Source organism: Scyliorhinus canicula, chromosome 5 (assembly GCF_902713615.1).
Source record: "Scyliorhinus canicula chromosome 5, sScyCan1.1, whole genome shotgun sequence".
NCBI lineage: Eukaryota > Metazoa > Chordata > Chondrichthyes > Carcharhiniformes > Scyliorhinidae > Scyliorhinus > Scyliorhinus canicula.
The window spans coordinates 98,614,657-98,633,452 of NC_052150.1; the positions used below are offsets into that span (position 1 = coordinate 98,614,657).

At 46.2% G+C, this 18,796-nt stretch overlaps 1 protein-coding gene across 5 annotated transcripts in view; it reads right to left on the bottom strand.

Annotated features, from left to right (window-relative positions):
• LOC119966155 (ATP-dependent translocase ABCB1-like) overlaps positions 1-18,796 on the bottom strand; it is a 166,153-nt gene that overhangs the window by 80,221 nt on the left and 67,136 nt on the right. For 4 of the 5 annotated variants that reach the window (XM_038797442.1, XM_038797444.1, XM_038797440.1 and 1 more), the window contains exons 8-10: positions 13,295-13,419; positions 13,040-13,214; positions 11,539-11,652 (exon numbers count right to left, since the gene is read on the bottom strand). In XM_038797442.1, coding sequence (XP_038653370.1) covers positions 11,539-11,652; positions 13,040-13,214; positions 13,295-13,419 — 414 coding nt within the window. The remainder of the gene's footprint in view (positions 1-11,538; positions 11,653-13,039; positions 13,215-13,294; positions 13,420-18,796) is intronic. The other variant, XM_038797445.1, reaches the window with a different exon arrangement.

Here is an 18,796-nt window from a genome sequence, read left to right on the forward strand (position 1 = left end):
CCTAAATTGTAGTCCCAGTGTACAGGATGTTGAGAGTAGTGAGGTCAGGGATAGGGTTAAAAGTTCGAAAGAGGTCACCGGCAAGCAAGACGCTGGTTTGAAGTGTGTCTACTTCAACGCCAGGAGCATCCGGAATAAGGTGGGTGAGCTTGCAGCATGGGTTGGTACCAGGGATCTCGATGTTGTGGCGATTTCGGAGACATGGGTAAAGCAGGGACAGGAATGGTTGTTGCAGGTTCCAGGATTTAGATGTTTCTGTAAGAACAGAGACGATGGTAAAAGAGGGGGGGGGGGGGGGGTGTGGCATTGTTAATCAAGGAAAGTATTACGGCGGTAGGAAGGACGTTTGAGGGCTCATCTACTGAGGTAGTATGGGCTGAGGTTAGGAACAGGAGAGGAGAGGTCACCCTATTGGGAGTTGTCTATAGACCTCCGAATAGTTCCAGAGATGTAGAGAAAAGAATTGCAAAGATGATTCGCGACAGGAGCGAGAGTAACAGGGTAGTTGTTATGGGGGACTTTAACTTTCCAAATATTGACTGGAAATACTATACTTCGAGTACTATAGATGGGTCAGTTTTTGTGCAGTGTGTGCAGGAGGGCTTTCTGACACAGTATGTAGACAGGCCAACAAGGGGCGAGGCCACATTGGATTTGGTACTGGGTAATGAACCCGGCCAGGTGTTAGATTTAGATGTAGGTGAGCACTTTGGTGATAGTGATCACAATTCGGTTATGTTTACTTTAGCAATGGGCAGGGATAGGTATATACCACAAGGCAAGAATTATAGCTGGGGGAAAGGCAATTATGATGCTATTCGGCAAGATTTAGGATGTATAGGATGGGGAAGGAAACTGCAGGGGATGGGTACAATCGAAATGTGGAGCTTTTTCAAGGAACAGCTACTGCGTGTCCTTGATGAGTATGTACCTGTCAGGCAGGGAGGAAGTTGTCGAGCAAGGGAACCGTGGTTTACTAAGGAAGTTGAAGCACTTATCAAGAGGAAGAAGAAGGCTTATGTTAGGATGAGACATGAAGGTTGTTAGGGCACTTGAGAGTTACAAGTTAGCCAGGAAGGACCTAAAGGGAGAGTTAAGAAGAGCGAGGAGAGGATACGAAAAGTCGTTGATGGATAGGATCAAGGAAAACCCTAAGGCTTTCTATAGGTATATCAGGAACAAAAGAATGACTAGAGTAAGATTAGGGCCAATCACGGATAGTAGTGGAAAGTTGTGTGTGGAATCAGAGGAGATAGGGGAAGCATTAAATGGACATTTTCCGTCAGTGTTTGCACTGGAGAAAGACAATGTTGTCGAGGAGTGTACTCAGGTTCAGTCGACCAGGCTAGATGGAATTGAGGTTCAAAAAGTGGAAGTGTTAGCAATTTTGGAAAATGTCAAAATAGATAAGTCCCCTGGGCCAGATGGGATTTATCCTAGGATTCTCTGGGAAGCCAGGGAGGAGATTGCAGAGCCTTTGTCCTTGATCTTTATGTCATCTTTGTCGACAGGAATAGTGCCGGAAGACTGGAGGATAGCAAATGTTGTACCCTTGTTCAAGAAAGGGAGTAGAGACGACCCTGGTAATTATAGACTTACTTCGGTTGTGGGTAAAATGTTGGAAAAGGTTATAAGAGATAGGGTTTATAATCATCTTGAAAAGAACAAGTTGATTAGCGATAGTCAACACGGTTTTTGTGAAGGGTAGGTCATGCCTCACAAACCTTATTGAGTTTTTTGAGAAGGTGACCAAACAGGTAGATGAGAGTAAAGCGGTTGATGTGGTGTATATGGATTTCAGTAAGGCGTTTGATAAGGTTCCCCACGGTAGGCTATTGCAGAAAATAAGGAAGTATGGGATTGAAGGTGATTTAGCGGTTTGGATCAGTAATTGGCTAGCTGAAAGAAGACAGAGGGTGGTGGTTGATGGCAAATGTTCATCCTGGAGTTCAGTTACTAGTGGTGTACCTCAAGGATCTGTTTTGGGGCCACTGCTGTTTGTCATTTTTATAAATGACCTGGAAGAGGGTGTAGAAGGATGGGTTAGTAAATTTGCAGATGACACGAAGGTCGGTGGAGTTGTGGATAGTGCTGAAGGATGTTATAGGATACAGAGGGACATAGATAAGCTGCAGAGCTGGGCTGAGAGGTGGCAGATGGAGTTTAATGTGGAAAAGTGTGAGGTGGTTCACTTTGGAAGGAGTAACAGGAATGCAGAGTACTGGGCTAATGGCAAGATTCTTGGTAGTGTAGATGAACAGAGCGATCTCGACATCCAGGTACATAAATCCCTGAAAGTTGCCACCCAGGTTAATAGGGCTGTTAAGAAGGCATATGGTGTGCTAGCCTTTATCAGTAGGGGGATTGAGTTTCGGAGCCACAAGGTCATGCTGCAGCTGTACATAACTCTGGTGCGGCCGCTCCTGGAGTACTGCGTGCAGTTCTGGTCACCACATTATAGGAAGGATGTGGAAGCTTTGGAAAGTGTTCAGAGGAGATTTACTAGGATGTTGCCTGGTATGGAGGGAAGGTCTTACGAGGAAAGGCTCAGGGACTTGACGTTGTTTTCGTTAGAGAGGAGAAGGCTGAGAGGTGACTTAATAGAGACATATAAGATAGTCAGAGGGTTAGATAGGGTGGACAGTGAGAGTCTTTTTCCTCGGATGGTGATGACCAACACGAGGGGACATAGCTTTAAATTGAGGAGTGGTAGATATAGGACAGATGTCAGAGGCAGTTTCTTTACTCAGAGAGTAGGGGTGTGGAACACCCTGCCTGCAACAGTAGTAGACTCACCAACTTTAAGGGTATTTAAGTGGTCACTGGATAGACATATGGATGAAAATGGAATAGTGTAGGTCAGATAGGCTTCAGATGGTTTCACAGGTCGGCGCAACATCGAGGGCCGAATGGCCCGTACTGCGCTGTAATGTTCTATGTTCTATGTTCTAGGGCAATTTTGCCAAGTTTGTGTGGGCTTCAAGCTGGCACTGACATACAGCCCAATCACACCACCACTTTGTCATCTGGGTGAAATTCAAATATTTATCCTGCACTACCATTATCATTTTTTACCAGATCCTTTGATTTTAATCTTTTAAAACGTATTAAAAGCAAACTGCCCTTCAGGCAATTTTAGATTAAAACTTTCTTCAAGTATTATTGAACTCAAGAACACCCAGCAATAAAGGTAATCGTTAGTCCTTTCTTTTTTTAGCGTATTAGTTAACCATTAATAACCTATTGCCATATGATCAATCCTGCTGCGAAAAATAAAGTTCAAAGGATGAAAATTATATGTTAGCTTTACTCAGTAACAAGTTAGCTTTTCCTCAAGCTGCATTATCTCACTTGGCATTGTTGTTCATTAATATGTCACTGGGCTAGCAATATAGACTCCTGGATGTCAAACGTCAGAGAATGTGGAGTGTCAATTCGCACCTGCTTTATATGCGTAAAGCATTCGATATGGTAGATGTTGTACACACGTTCCACAACAGAAGTGCACTGCGCACTATACTGGCAAATACCACTATATAGGCATTTGGGGCCTGCACGCTGGAAAGGTTACTGTGCACAAGTCGGCACGGTGATAAGCACTGCTGTCTCACAGCTCTAGGGACCCGGGTTCGATTTCGACCTCGGGTGACTGTGTGCAGTTTGCATGTCTGCATAGGTTTCCTCTGGGTCCTCCGGTTTCCTCCCACACTCAAAGATGTGCAGGTAATGTGAATTGGTCATGTTAAATTTCCCTCCCGGTTGGGGTTGCAGGAATAGGGCAGGGGAATGGGCCTAGGTAGAGTGGTCTTTTGAAGATTTGGTGCAGACTTGATGGGCCAAATGGCCTTCTTCTGCACTGTAGGGATTCTATGATTCTAAGGAATCAGGCATGCATGCTGCTGTCAGTATTCTCAACAGCTTGGCAGTCAAAGCAGCAATCTGTAAAGAAACTGCCTTTTGAAAGGAACAATTTTGGGTGATCCATAAGTCAACATCTTTGAATTCATATTCCAACTGTGCTGTGCGGTTTCCTGGCCATAGTTGAGTGCAAAACAATCGCTAAGATTTTGTGTCCCATTTGCTGTGGGCATAAATGTTAGCGGGGGGGGGGGGGGGGGGAGGAGAGTCGTACAGTCTCACAAGAGATTAAATGCACCAGCAAACTCTCGCGATGTGATCGCCCCGCCCCTGCCAGTGACGTAATGGGGTTTGCACCATGCATTGACGGGAACATTGAAAATTATTAGTGGGCTTCCCCGCTGTTTTGCCTCCCCCATCCCCATAATCAGATTTCCTTCGCCCCCGCCGCCAGGTTAAGTACCTAGGAGGGATAGAGACATGCCCGGGCAGTACCCTGGCAATACCCGGGCACTCTCCCCAGCACTTCCCCACAATGTCCCCGGCACTATTAAGGCAATGCCAAGGGGCAGTGCCAGAGATAGTGCCAGTGGCGAGGTCCATAGGGGAATGTCTGTGTCTGTGGAGGGGTGGGGTGCCTTGTGTACATGGGGAGCGACTCCCCGTGTGCATGTGGGAGTTGGTGGGGTTTGCACATCTGTCAGACAGGATCCTTGGCCGGAATTCTCCCCTAGCGGCGGTTGGGGGGGGGGCCCCGGCGTGTTGGAGTGGCGTGAACCACTCCGGCGTCGGGTCGCCCCAAAAGGTGCCCCTTTAGGGGCCAAGCCCTCACATTGAGGGGCTAGGCCCGTGCCGGAGTGGTTCCCGCTCCGCCGGCTGGCGTGAATTGCCTTTGGCGCCGTGCCAGCCGGGGCCAAAAGGACATCGCCGGCCTGCGTAAGTGCACGCATGTGCCGGAGCGTCAGCGGCAGGACTGGAATTACAAGTAGTCCCAGATTCTATGTCCCAGAGTGCAGGGCCCAGTAAGCGCTTTGGGATCTCTCATCGCTGAGGGAAGGTGAGGCCCAAGGGAATGGGGACAGCGGTGTAGGGTCTTCACAGAGAGGCCAGGGAGGGAGGTGATGAACTATCAATTACCGCAAAGATGAGAGTAGAGGAATAATTGAGGTTTTATTGAGCAAAGATGTTGTGCCTCCTGTAGCTGGATCCAGAATGGCTGCAGCACCGGTGCGCACACACATTTATACGCTGCCTACTTGGCAGAGCCAGCAGGCTGGGTGTAATGAACTCCAATTGGCTTTATTGGTTGGCCAATTGGAGTATGAGCTCCCTCAATGATAGCTCATTGAAGGGGCCCACATAAGCACCTGTGTAGGCTTTGTGAGCCAGTCTTAAGTTGACTGGACTGCTAGCAGCACTGTTTGTAGCTGCTCCTGTAATATCGTTATTGTAAATAAATATTGGTGTGGTGACGGAACTCCTGCCTCCCGTGGATTACTACACAGGGATTTACCCATGTACCTCTACTATAAGTGTCTTACCGGAATACATATAACACTGCTGGTGGTGACTACCACAGGAGGGAGCACTCACAAGGAGCAGATCTTGGAACCGTGCCTAATGTGGTGAGGGCACCTTTGAGGGACACGCCCTGCCCACCCCCTTACTGCTTGAGGCTCTAGCAGGGTGATCAGACGGGCCTCCACCTTGCCCCTGAACTCCTCCCACCAGTCTCAAAATTGAGAGCAGGCAGGAAGTGGGGAAGTGGACAGCCTGGCCTAGGTCACACCCTCCACAAATAAAATTACTGACAGGTTGGGGCATGCAGGAGGGCAGCCAAAAGACCACTTGCAAATTTTACAGCCCCCCCCCCCCTCCCCCCCCCAACACTTTGTGTTGTTCCTCGTGTCTTAATAAAGCTCGCAGTCTCAAGTGTGGAGAAGATGCTTTATTGTGGGTTCGTTCAGTTTCCAGAGCTCGACCTAGAACTACCTTCCAGTGCTAACTACCAGCTTTGCTTGCTGTGTGTCCTGCTTACCAGCCCCCCTGCTGTGAAGAGTGTGTCCTCACTTCCTGTCCTGATGTATTTATATGGCTCTCCCGTGCTCCCTCTAGTGGTCGCTCAGTTGTGTTGCATCTGGTTAACTTGTGATCACCACATCCCCCTTTTTCTCTTAACATATTTTCTGAACATCGTTAAAGAAAATTGTATATCCTGTCCCAGTGTATTTATAGCTCTCCCGCTCGTGTTTGCTCTGTTGTTTTTGTATCTGGTCAATCTACGATCACCACATCCCCCTCTTTCTCATTACATAGTTTCTGTACATCATTAAGGAAAATTATACAAAACAGTAACTTATGATATGCGTATCTATACAAGTGATGATGCTATTGCCTTAGTTAACAAAGCCAATGTATTTATATGTCCAAACTTAATAAACACATTTATGAGTCCAAACTTGATGAATTTGTTCAGAGCTTTTTTTTTTCTTTTTGTTGTTGATGACGTGGTGATATTGATATTGCAAGTCCGCTGTGAATGTTGTTGGTGTTCCTTGTTATCTTAAGTACCCAATGCGTCATCACGAGGTGTTTGCATGGTCACATCACTGATGTTGACTGGCATGGACTTTTTTTTTGTGCTTGTGGTGTTGATTTATTGTCTCATCCGCCTTGGATGCTGGTGTGCTTGCTTGTTCTGGAGCAGACGTGAGTTTGTGCGATTCGTTGTCATCCCATGACATGTTTGTAGTCTTGTTATCATTTTGCAGTGTGCTGTGGCATCGTCCATCATGTGCCAAGTAGTGCCATTGTGTACAAGTCGTTGTTTCATTGCTGTTGTTTCTGTCGTTCCTGTTTTTGTTGTTTCCGTTGCCGTACTTGTCGCTGTTTTTGTCGTTTCCGTCTTTGTTGTTGTCGCTATCTTTGCTCCTGACTTTGTTGTGTTTGTTGCCATTCTTGTTGTTTCTGCCTCTGTCGTTGTCGCTATCTTTGTGCCTGACGTTGTTGTTTGTCTTGTTGCGCGTCATGTTGCTTTTATTCTTGCTGTTGTCGTTTTCGTTTCTGCTGTGCTTCTTGCTATTGTTGTTTGTCTTGTCGCGCTTCATGTTGCTTTTCTTCTTGCTGTTGTCGTTCTCGTTTCTGCTGTGCTTCTTGCTATTGTTGTTGGTCTTGTCGCGCTTCATGTTGTTTTTGTTCTTGCTGTGTTTCTTTTGACTTTTGTTTTTCTTGTTATACTCTATGAGTGTCCCGAGTGGATAATTTGAGTCATTGAGCATTCCGTCTCGCGAGTGGTGCGAATGATCTGATGTTGCATCGGTGCAGGTGACATCAATCAGTTGTGGAGAATTGGATTCCGCATCTTTGCTTTCTTGGTGCTCGTCTTCTCAAGTCAAAGTCTTCTTGATTACATTTGACGCGGTGTCTGTGGACTCTCGGCGCTCCTCTTCTGGAGTCCAAATCTGCATGATTTCTGTTGATGTTATCTCACTGGACTCCAGGTGCTCCTCTTCTGGAGTCAAAATCTGCATGGTTTCTTTTTGTTTGATGTCTCTGGACTCCAGGTGCTCCTCTTCTGGAGTCAGAATCTGCATGGTTTCTTTCGGCATTGTCTCTGTGGACTCCAGGTGCTCCTCTTCTGGAGTCAAAATCTGCATGTTTTCTTTTGGCATCGTCTCTCTGGACTGTTGGGTGGCCCGACTCTGTGCTTCTGTACAGACAAGCTGAGAACTGTCAGTCTCACTGTGATCCTGTACGTCGAGTGCGAGCACCTTGTCACTGTTTTCGCTCTGTGCTTCGGTACAGACAAGCTGAGAACTGTCAGTCTCACTGTGATCCTGTACGTTGAGTGTGATCACCTTGTCACTGTCTTCGCATGCAGTGGGCAGAGGTGCATTGTCTTCTTCTTGTTCCTGTGAGCGTGTTGGACTTTCATAGTCTGCTCTTTCTTCTTGTTCCTGTGAGCGTGTTGGACTTTCATAGTCTGCTCTTTCTTCTTGTTCCTGTGAGCGTGTTGGACTTTCATAGTCCGCTCTTTCTTCTTGTTCCTGTGAGCTTGGTAGACTTTCATAGTCTGCTTGCGGTTGCTCAGGTACAGCGGGTTTACCTTCATGGTCTTGTTCATGCTTGGTGTCCGCCCGGGAGTGTTTGCTTGCATCCCTGTTGGCGTCTTTCATCACTCGCACTGTGGAGCCTGTCATCGCTCGCTCCGTGGAGTCTTCCTGTGCTCTCTGTGTGGCGTCGTCTTCGTCTTGGGTATTGCTGTCATCCAATGTATCGACGAGCTGCCATGGCACCATGGTGTTGGATTCATCCACCATGAGTAGAGTCGTGTTGAGCTTTGCAACGGTGTCGCTGATGCTGTGATCAGCATGTCCAAATAACTCCTCCATGTCTGAGTAGTATTCTTTGAAACCCATTTCACCTTCGTTGGCTTCTTCTACCACGAGTTGATTCGTGTTGAACTTTGCGACCGTGTCGCTGATGCTGTGATAAGCATATCCGACTGACTCAGCTGTGTCTGAGTAGTATTCTCCGAAAACCAAATCATCCTGGTTGGATTCTTCTACCACGAGTTGATTCGTGTTGAACTTTGCGACCGTGTCGCTGATGCTGTGATAAGCATATCCGACTGACTCAGCCATGTCTGAGTAGTATTCTTTGAAAACCAAATCATCTTGGTTGGATTCATCTACCACGAGTTGGTTCGTGTTGTACTTTGCGACCGTGTCGCTGATGCTGTGATAAGCATATCCGACTGACCCAGTCAGGTCTGAGAGGTAATCGTCGAAAAACAAATCATCTTTTGTTGTTTCGGAATTCTTTTTGTTCGCTTCACTGTGTGTGGTGAAGGCAGCTTTTTCCAAGGTTTTGTGCAAGTTGTTTTTCACTGTTGGTTTAAGTTCAGGCGTTTTTTTGTGTTCTGAGGCAAGAAAATTTGGTTTTACCACTTTAAGTGTCTTGTTTTCAATTTTCGGGCATTTCCCTTTTAAGTGGGCGTGGTCAGGATTCTCAGACGTCATGACGTCACGCGTAGGAACGACTTGCACATGCGCAAATCGGCTTTCTTTCCTTGTGCGGTTCGGTGTCCATTGCGCATGCGCGGCGTGCGCATGCGCATGACGGTCCGCGACGAAGACTTTTTTTGACTGCGCATGCGCGGCTTGCGCATGCGCATAACGATCGGCGCCGCGATCTTTTGTAAACTGTGCATGCGCGACTTCCGGTTCCGGCGCATGCGCGACTTCCGGTTCCGGCGCATGCGCGACTTCCGGTTCCGGCGCATGCGCAGACGCGATTTGTAGTTCTTTGTTTACCATAGACTGCAAAATGTGCTCCGACGCCATTTTATCGCGGATTTCAGCGTTTTTTCTTTCTAAAAGTTGTAAGTTACCTTTTCTTTCCGATCTGGACTGGATTTCAGCGTTTTGGCTTTGTGAAAAATTCCTGTTATTTCTTCTTTTTGATCTGTACTGTGCATTCGCGATTTCCTGATCTTTTTGTGATTTTTTAAGTCTTGCATCACTCAGTCTCTGTGCAGGTTGGACTGTGAGCATGCCTTGCTGTTCAAATTTCTCACAGTACTCTTCAAATTTGTTTAGTAACGTTTGTAAGCTGTTCCTGTCTTCACCTTTTGAGTATTTAAATCCATTATACACTTTCCTATTGACAGGCCCTTCGATGAGAATTGCTATTTTAATTTTGTCTGAGGCTTCTGCAACATCATTAGCTATGAGATAAAAATCGAACATTTGTTTAAACCTTTTCCAGACATTTCTTACATTACCAGTCGTGTCCAGCTGAGGTGGGTATCCATGCCACATCCTCGAATTAGCGATGTCTTCCCCAGTCAAATGTCCAGTATGAGATTTCCATGCCATTTTGTGCTTTCTGTATCTGCAGCTGAGTTGTCCTGTCATAAGCGTCTGAAATCACTCCTGGTACCATGTGTTGTTCCTCGTGTCTTAATAAAGCTCGCAGTCTCAAGTGTGGAGAAGATGCTTTATTGTGGGTTCGTTCAGTTTCCAGAGCTCGACCTAGAACTACCTTCCAGTGCTAACTACCAGCTTTGCTTGCTGTGTGTCCTGCTTACCAGCCCCCCTGCTGTGAAGAGTGTGTCCTCACTTCCTGTCCTGATGTATTTATATGGCTCTCCCGTGCTCCCTCTAGTGGTCGCTCAGTTGTGTTGCATCTGGTTAACTTGTGATCACCACACACTTCACCTGCAACATCACCAGTGGGGAACTGTAACATTTTGCCCATGTCTTTCGGTTAATCAACTCCTCCCCCAAATATCTATCTAATCCTCTTTTAATTGTTGCCATATTATCCCAGATTAATTAAGTCCACAAATTCACAATCCTACCCATATGGTTAAATCTGAACGCCCTTTGCAAGTTTCCTTTTCTAATCTTTCACCTTTGTGTCTAGCTTCAGGAGTTGTGGCGATCTTGCACATATTGGACAGAATCATCTGCACTTAGTCCTGCCAAAACAGTGGGATCATTTGCCGGTCTACTACCTGAAAGTTTAAAAAAAATTAACTTATGCAATGTGCACTTTGCTGGCTATGCCAGCATTTATTGTCCGTCCATAATTGACCTTGAGGAGCTAATGATGGTCAGCCTCCTTGAACCACTGAGGTTCCCAGTGTGGAACGGACTTTACCATGGCTCTTTCCCAAAGTCATGACATTAGGACGTTGCCTCTGTGTATCCCAACCAATCAGGGAAGGAAAGCAGGATGTTGTGCAGAACCTGTCAAAGAAAGGGGCCTGGATTCTCCAAGCCCTCGCCGGCTCAGATAATCGGAGTTGACGCCGGTACGGCCCGCAACACCGGTCCAACACCAGCGACGGGAGAATCTCCGCCAGCCGTGCGCGCGTGATCGACACGGCGCCGGTTGGAACCCGTTGAAAGAGGCCCCCGCAGCGATTCTCAGCAATCAACCGGCCGATTTCTCGCCGACATGGTTCTAACGTGGTTCCACCCGGCAGGAGCTCGGACCCGCGGCCGCGATGGCTGTCCTGGTGGGGGGAAATCAGACTCTTGGGGGGGCCTCCACGACCACCAGGCCCACAATCGGGGGCCACCGATCGGCGCGCGTGCGATCAAAGGGTGCCTAACTTCTTCCTAGTCGGCCCACAGTGTGGCTCCGCTATTAGCGCGGACCGTGCAGGGGCGGCTGCCATGCGCATGCGCGGACCCGCGGCCGGCCACCAGGCACATGTGCGGACCCGCGGCGGGCAGTGTAGGCCCGTTTATCGGCGCCGTAGCTGCGTGGAGCACTCCGGCGCCATGCTGGCCACCTGTGGGCCACGGAATCGCTGGGCCAGGAAGCCCATTGCGTCAACGCTTAGCCGCGATTCCAGAGAATCCCGGACAGGGTTTCTGATTCAGATCACAGTATGGGTTTGAATGTGTCAACTTAACCTGGATTTCTAAGGCACCCTACCTCAGCCCACCCTATCCCCGAACCCCACCTTTGAAATTGTGCAATTTAGCATGGTCAATCCACCTGTCCTGCACATCTTTGAACTGTGGGAGAAAATCGGAGCATCCGGGGGAAATCCAAGCAGACACAGGGAGAATTATTTATGTCAAATCTTTACTTCTAGTACATTATCAGCCAAACGCCGCTATCTTAACAACAGGAGTTACAATTTAGCATTTGCTTCCTTACCTCATTTAATATTTTATAGATTTCAAATGCAGCTCCTCTGGCATTAGAAAATGCTTCAATGTAAGGTGCTGTTTGGCCAATAGAAAATGTTCCAAATGTGACACAGAAAAAAATCTAAAAATATAGATGAAGGGCAAGTTAAAAAATATGATTTATAAAACATCACAAATATAATTTTAAAGGACCCATATTCCTGAGAAGTGTTGTTAGTAATAGCATTATTATAATTGGTGAAAAGTAATATCTCAGTGGGTATTTTGTAAATTTGGAGGAGATGACAAACTAAATCAACTGCCAATGACAGAGCCCATCTGATCCTCCATTCCAATGATTTCAATAGAAAGGGGTGTACAGATGAAAGATCCTCTTCAGCCAGCTGTCCACCCAAGTCAAGGTTGACAATTTTACCCTTTGATGTTTCAATTTATAAAAAAGTAATATAGAAAAGCATTTCCACGACAACTGGCTGCTACTTTGCTTAAACTAATCTGCATTCATTTTTGTATAGCACATAATACAATGAAATTCAATCAGCCCTACCACTTGTCAGATGTATTAAGGTGTCACCGTCAAGGTTAGATAGGTATTAACATACTGGATATTGTGTATGTATGAGCAGACATACCAGATCAGGTTTGGCTATAAGACCCCTCACAGGTGAACTGTTATAACATTCAATACGTAAGTTTATTTATTTATTTAAAAATAAATAAATAAATTTAGCGTTTTTCCAATTAAAGGGCAATTTAGAGAGGCCAATCCATGTATACTGCACATCTTTGGGTTATGGGGGTGAGATCCACGCAGACACAGGGAGAATGTGCAAACTCCACACCGACAGTGACCCAGGACTGGGATCGAACCTGGGTGCTGTGCGTCGTGAGACAGCAGTGCTAACCACTGCGTCACCGTGCTGCCACAAGTTCATTTATGCAGAACCATTACTTGATAAAGTTTCCACAATGTATCTAGAATCCATGGAATTTAAAAGCAATTGGAGTTAGCATCGTCAACAGAGGAAACGGAAGAGGTGGAAATAAAATTTAAAGGAATGTAAAATGGGCTGCAGATTTGCTCCTCCCATTTTAAACTATTACACAAAATCAAAACGTGCCCCATTAACTTTTACAATCCAAGGGCATGTACTGGCTCTATTTCTCCCATTCCCTACTGTCTACGAGCCATGCATCATCTGTGAACAGCATGCAGTCCAAGCAACCTGCACCTCAGCCACCACCATGGCCACGTCAATAAATACACAAGGGTGGTCTGTGGCCATTGTTTCCTCTAATTTTCTTCATAAAACTTCTCAGTACCTTCTAACTGCGGTGGAACCTCTCAGTACAACTTAGTGATATTCTGCAAAACTGCGACTAAAACAAGAAGCTATTTGAAACATGGGTGAGAAAAGATATTTTTAACACTGAATTTAAAAATAAAGGAATATGTCAAATTATCGCATGGGATATCAGACAAGCTGCAAATATATTACTATACTTACAGTAAGGACTGTTCCAATGGTGTATCCTGTGTTCTCAAGAACCAAAGTAGTTCCATACCAAAATCCTATTGCATAGGATCCAAATATTATAAAGTAGGCAAACCCAACAGACAGATTGGCAGTAATAGCTTTCTTTATACCAATCTTCTTTGCTTCTCCTAGATTCTTCTGGTACCTTAAAAAGATATATGGGGGAAAATTTAACAACTGAACACTAAATACTGCTTGATAGTTATCAATGTTCACCATACAAACCTTTCAATTTCTTTCCTTTGCCCTCCAAAGGCCACCACTGTTCGGACTGCCCCCAACACTTCTTCTGCAACGGCTCCAGCTTTTGCATAAGCTGTCATCTCCAGATTAGTGAATGAGACTGTGAGCTAAACATAGAATACATTGAAACTGAGGCCATCAATATATTTAGTCCTAAAATATTTTATCTTGTTGCTGTAAATTATAAATATTTCTGATGATAAAGTTATATTTCTTACTCTGAAATTATAACGGAGTAATAACCTGTAATATAGAAAATCAGTTGTTAGCCGGAACTTTCAGGCTGTTCACACCATTGGCGCAGCCCTGCCACAGGTTTCCCAGCGACCAGTTGGGAAAGACTTTAATTGACTTAAAAAGACTTTAATTGACTTAAATTAAAGTCAACGAGAAATCCTGTTGACAACGGTGGGACTGGAAGATCCCGCCGCTGGCCAATGATGGGCGGGCTCCTGCCCTCGGCGGGTTGTTTGGTAAATCCCATCCATCACAACAACAATTTGTATTTATTAAACACCTTTAACGTAATGGAATGTCGCTATGCGCTTTACAGATACATTATATAACAAAATCAACTAGATGGTCAAAAGCTTGAACAAAGACATGGGCCTTGAGTTTTCACCCGCCAGGGGCACACGCATTCGTCCACTTTTACGACGCTCTACCCCCTCCAAAACGCCGTACACGCAGAGTATTGGTTGTAACATGCATTTGAATATCCTGTAGTCTTTTGGTGAATTTACATTGCAGCCATCCCCCCTCTCAACCAGCCACCCTACCCCTCTGAGACCAATAAGTATTGGTGCACTGCCCAGAACTGAATTCAGTACTCCAGATGGAGTCTACAATGCAAACATTTGGAGGGACACTGACTATTGCCTAGATATGGTAGTTGGACAATATCAATGGAAACATTATTATTTTAAATTTATCTGAATATTATTTTAGCAGAGATATTAACCAGTTTGGGGGCAGTGAGTTCAAGTGACTAGATGGCTATTACAAGGTTCAGAATAGTGCCAAATGTGCGAGTTGGATTCACATTCCAGCTGGCGTAGATTTGGGGCCTCCTTGTCTTGCCCCGGAAAGTGGAAGACAAACCACCACCCGCAAAAACAGCACGGTAGCATGGCGGTTAGCATAAATGCTTCACAGCTCCAGAGTCCCAGGTTTGATTCCCGGCTGGGTCACTGTCTGTGTGGAGTCTGCACGTCCTCCCCGTGTGTGCGTGGGTTTCCTCCGGGTGCTCCGGTTTCCTCCCACAGTCCAAAGATGTGCGGGTTAGGTGGATTGGCCATGCTAAATTGCCCGTAGTGTCCTAAAAAGTAAGGTTAAGGGGGGGGTTTGTTGGGTTACGGGTATAGGGTGGATACGTGGGTTTGAGTAGGGTGATCATTGCTCAGCACAACATCGAGGGCCGAAGGGCCTGTTCTGTGCTGTACTGTTCTAATACCAGCTCTAGTTGAAGCATTAGCAGAGATTGTGCCAGAAATATGCTTTTGCCCTGAGCGCACATACCACAAATCAATTTATATTCACAATTGTCATGTTGTGAAAATGTTAAATTTTTGTTATTATTCAAAGTTTAACCTGTACTTTGTAATCTTCTGAGCAGTATGCAATGACTAAACATTCGAGGCAACTTGTCAGGAGGAATTTATCAGTTCAGATCAAACATTGAGGCCTGAAACTTCAATGATTACCACACTCTCCTGGGTAGGCAGGGTCAAAAATCCATAAACAACACGCCTCAGACCTGCCCCCCCCTCCATATTTGTACGGAGGAGGTGACAGGAGATAAAGATAAACCCGAGGCAAATTCTGAGGCACTATATGGAAAATTACTCAAGGAGTAAGTTTGTTTTCTCTCCCAAAGTGAGAGTCAGAAGTGTAATTCTTCACTTGTGGTAGCACTCTCTCTACTAAGTCAAGAAGGTTAGCACATAATCAAGATTGTTTTGCAGTGCAGTACTGAAAGACTGCTGCATTGCATTCTCAGAGATGATGTGGGATTTATTTTTGAAAAACATTGTATTGAAGGCATTTTAAATGTATACATAATCACAAAAATACTAAAGCCAACTGGGGAAACAGGTAACAAACCCCCACCCTCTCTGCAACCACCCGCCATCCCCACTCAACCCGCTGCCACTCCGGCACCTGCCTCTCTTTTCCAATTATTCACTCCCCTACTCCTCAAAAAAAAGCAACCACCCCCCTGCACCGCTCCCCAGCTGACGACTCAATACCCCTTAAAGAAGTCGAACAGCTTCCACTTCAAGGTCGACCCCTCCTCCACACCTCGAATGGCAAACTTGAACCTTTCCAAATGCAGGAACCCTGCCAAGTCACCCCTGCCTTCGGTGGCTCCGGGTCCAGCAAGCACAGCAGAATCCGTCCCCGGGCTATCAGTGAGGCAAAGGCCAACAGGTTGACCTCTCACCACACCTGTACTCTCGCATCCTCCAACACTCCAAATATTGCCACCTCCGGACTCGGAGCTACCTATAGCTCTTGAATCTTTGGCATTACGTTTGAAAATCCCTTCCAAAACCCCTTCAACATATACACAGCCCCCCCCCCCCCCCCAATACACCTATCCTCTACCCCCAGAAAAAAAACTACCCATCCTTGACACTATTAAATGGTCTCTATGCACCACTTTAAATTGAATACGGCTTAGCCCAGCACACAATGAGGATGCATTCACCTTCTGCAGAGCTTCCCTCCACACTGCGGCCCCCAAAACCCCTCCCAACTCGTCCTCCAACTTGAGCCTGACCTCCTGCACGGGAGCACTCTCACTCTTCATTAGCTCCTCATACATGTCCGCAACCCTGCACTCCCCAATTTTATCCTCGGACAGAAGCTTATCCTGCAGCACAAGGGGCGGCAGCTTCAGAAACGACGATACCTCATTCCTAATAAAGTCCCTACCCTACAGATACCTGAACCTATTCCCCTTTGGTAACTGGTATGTCCCATCCAGCTCCTACAAATCCCGAAACCATTCTATCCCCAGAACGTCGCATCCAACCCCACCAGCGCAAACCCATTATTATATTTTAACTAAGGCCCCATCTTTCCTCTTTGATGAACATAACAATTCCCATGACATGAAATAAAGAAGAGGAAATTGTCCCTGTAATGTTCAATGGTTTGATTGATCTGTGTTTGATTATGTTATTCTGTAACTGATCCTTGTTTATTGTACCCAATTGCTTTAGCCTGTTATTTGAGCCATAGAGAAATTGAAACAACAATGTTTCGAGAGAAGCTCTTAGCTTAGACCAGGTATGTGTGTACAGAAAATCCTGAGAGTTCTAAGATATTTTACAGTACCATATATAAACCTATTTGGATTTTGAACTAGTGTAACTTTTGCATCATTCTGAGATAATTCCGACATCCAAGAGATTCAGCAGACTGGCAAATAAATAACAATATTGGTGAAAAGGATGGTTGAGACAAGTTTAATTTCAGCAGTTCAAGCAAAATTTATTTCATCGACTGCAGATTCTCTCATATCCTGGGTCTGATGGATTTTGAGGTTCAAGACCTACCTACCCATTATAAGGATGTACGGTCCAGATGGAGCAGTGATGTAAAAGAAATAAATACTTATGAATTGACTCAGAGCAGAAGGCCAACAAATATTCAAGCAGATCACAGAAGGCACGTCTATATTTGATACAGCATTCAAAGAATATTTGGGGTCAAAGGAATGTGTGATGGTCAAATGATATACATTCCATCAGAAGTGCCAGGGAAATTATGAGCCCATTAAACTATGAGTGACAGCATTATGGCAATTGACTTCTACGTATAAATTTGGTACACTAACCAACAAACTAATTTGTGACCACATAATTGAAAACACTTCAGTTTCATGAATTAGGCAACATCTTCTCATGGAGGGTGATGGAGAAAGCTACGGCCTTGGCTGCACAAACCAAATCTTTCATGTTAGATTCGCAAAATTGTGAAACAATGCACCTTTAGACTCAGGGTCACAGAGACAACTTGCCAAAGCAGGCCAAGTGGAAGGGTAATGGATAGCAAAGGCTAGGATTCTCCGCAACCGGTGGGTGGGCCGTACCAGTGCCAAAGAGTGGCGTGAACCACTCTGGCGTCAAGCCGGATGGAAGTTGCAGAATCCTCTGCACTTCCGGGGGCTAGGCCGGCGCTGGAGTGGTTGGTACCGCGCCAACTGGCGGCGAAGGGCCACCGCCGGCTGGCACAAGTTGGTGCATGTGTGGGAGCGCCAGCAAGTTCTGGTGCATGTGCAGAACCGCTGCCGTGATTCCTGCGCATCCACAGGGGGTTTCGTCTCCAAGTCAGCCATGGCGGAGCTTTGCAGAGGCTGGTGTGGGGGAAAGAATGCCCCCACGGCACAGGCCCGCCCACAGATCAGTGGGCCCCAATCGCAGGCCAGGCCCCGTGGGGGGCCCCCCAGGGTCGGATCCCCCGCGCCCCCTCCCCCCCGAGAACCCTGCAGGCCGCCCTCAGAGCCAGGTCCCGCCGGTATGGACCTTGCATATTTCACGCGGGCGGGACCGGCCAAAAACGGGTGACCGCTCGGCCCATTGGGGCCTCGAAAATTGCCCGGGAGAGAAATGCAGAGCTCCAGTGTCGGGCAAGAAAATGGGAGCAGAGTGACAATCGAATGATGATTGCCATTCCTTAGGAGATCTGGCACTGTATGATCACAGTGATTTCCCACACAACTGCATACCTTGTTCCATGTGAGGCATTGAAGGCAGAGTTAGTGACAAACAACATACTGCAGAGAATTTTAAAAAAAATTTAGATTACCCAATTATTTTTTCCAATTAAGGGGCAATTTAGCATGGCCAATCCACCTACTGTGCACATTTTTGGGTTGTGGGGGCAAAACCCACGCAGACACGGGGAGAATGTGCAAACTCCACACGGACAGTGACCCAGAGCCGGGATCGAACCTGGGACCTCAGCGCCATGAGGCGGTTGTGCTAACCACTAGGCCACGGTGCTGCCCAATACTGCAGAGAATAAGCCAGTTTCTAAAAACCATGTGGCCTGGTGCAATAGAGGAAGACCTGACCTTGTATTACAGAGCAACAAATGACCTCACATTGTTCGATGTTGACTGTATTGCATGAAACGTAGACAATTATCCCGAAACCGCTTCAGAAAATTGTAGTAATCATGTCCATGAATGACATTTGGGCATTGTTAAGATGAAATAATCCCGTGAAACAGTCTTGGGGCTGGCAATAGGTCGATATATAGAAGAGTTCATTAGAATCTGTGTAGCTTGTATACCCAGTTCAAAAATCCGTTAAAGTGTGTCTTGCATCTCTACAGTCATCCCTGTTGCCAACAAGGTGGTGGCAATAACTCAAACTTGATACTTTCAGGGAAGTGCTAACAGCCACTAGAAATCAATCTCTTTTGCTTCTTGTTTATGATCTATATGGTATAAGGCCGGAAACTCCAATGACA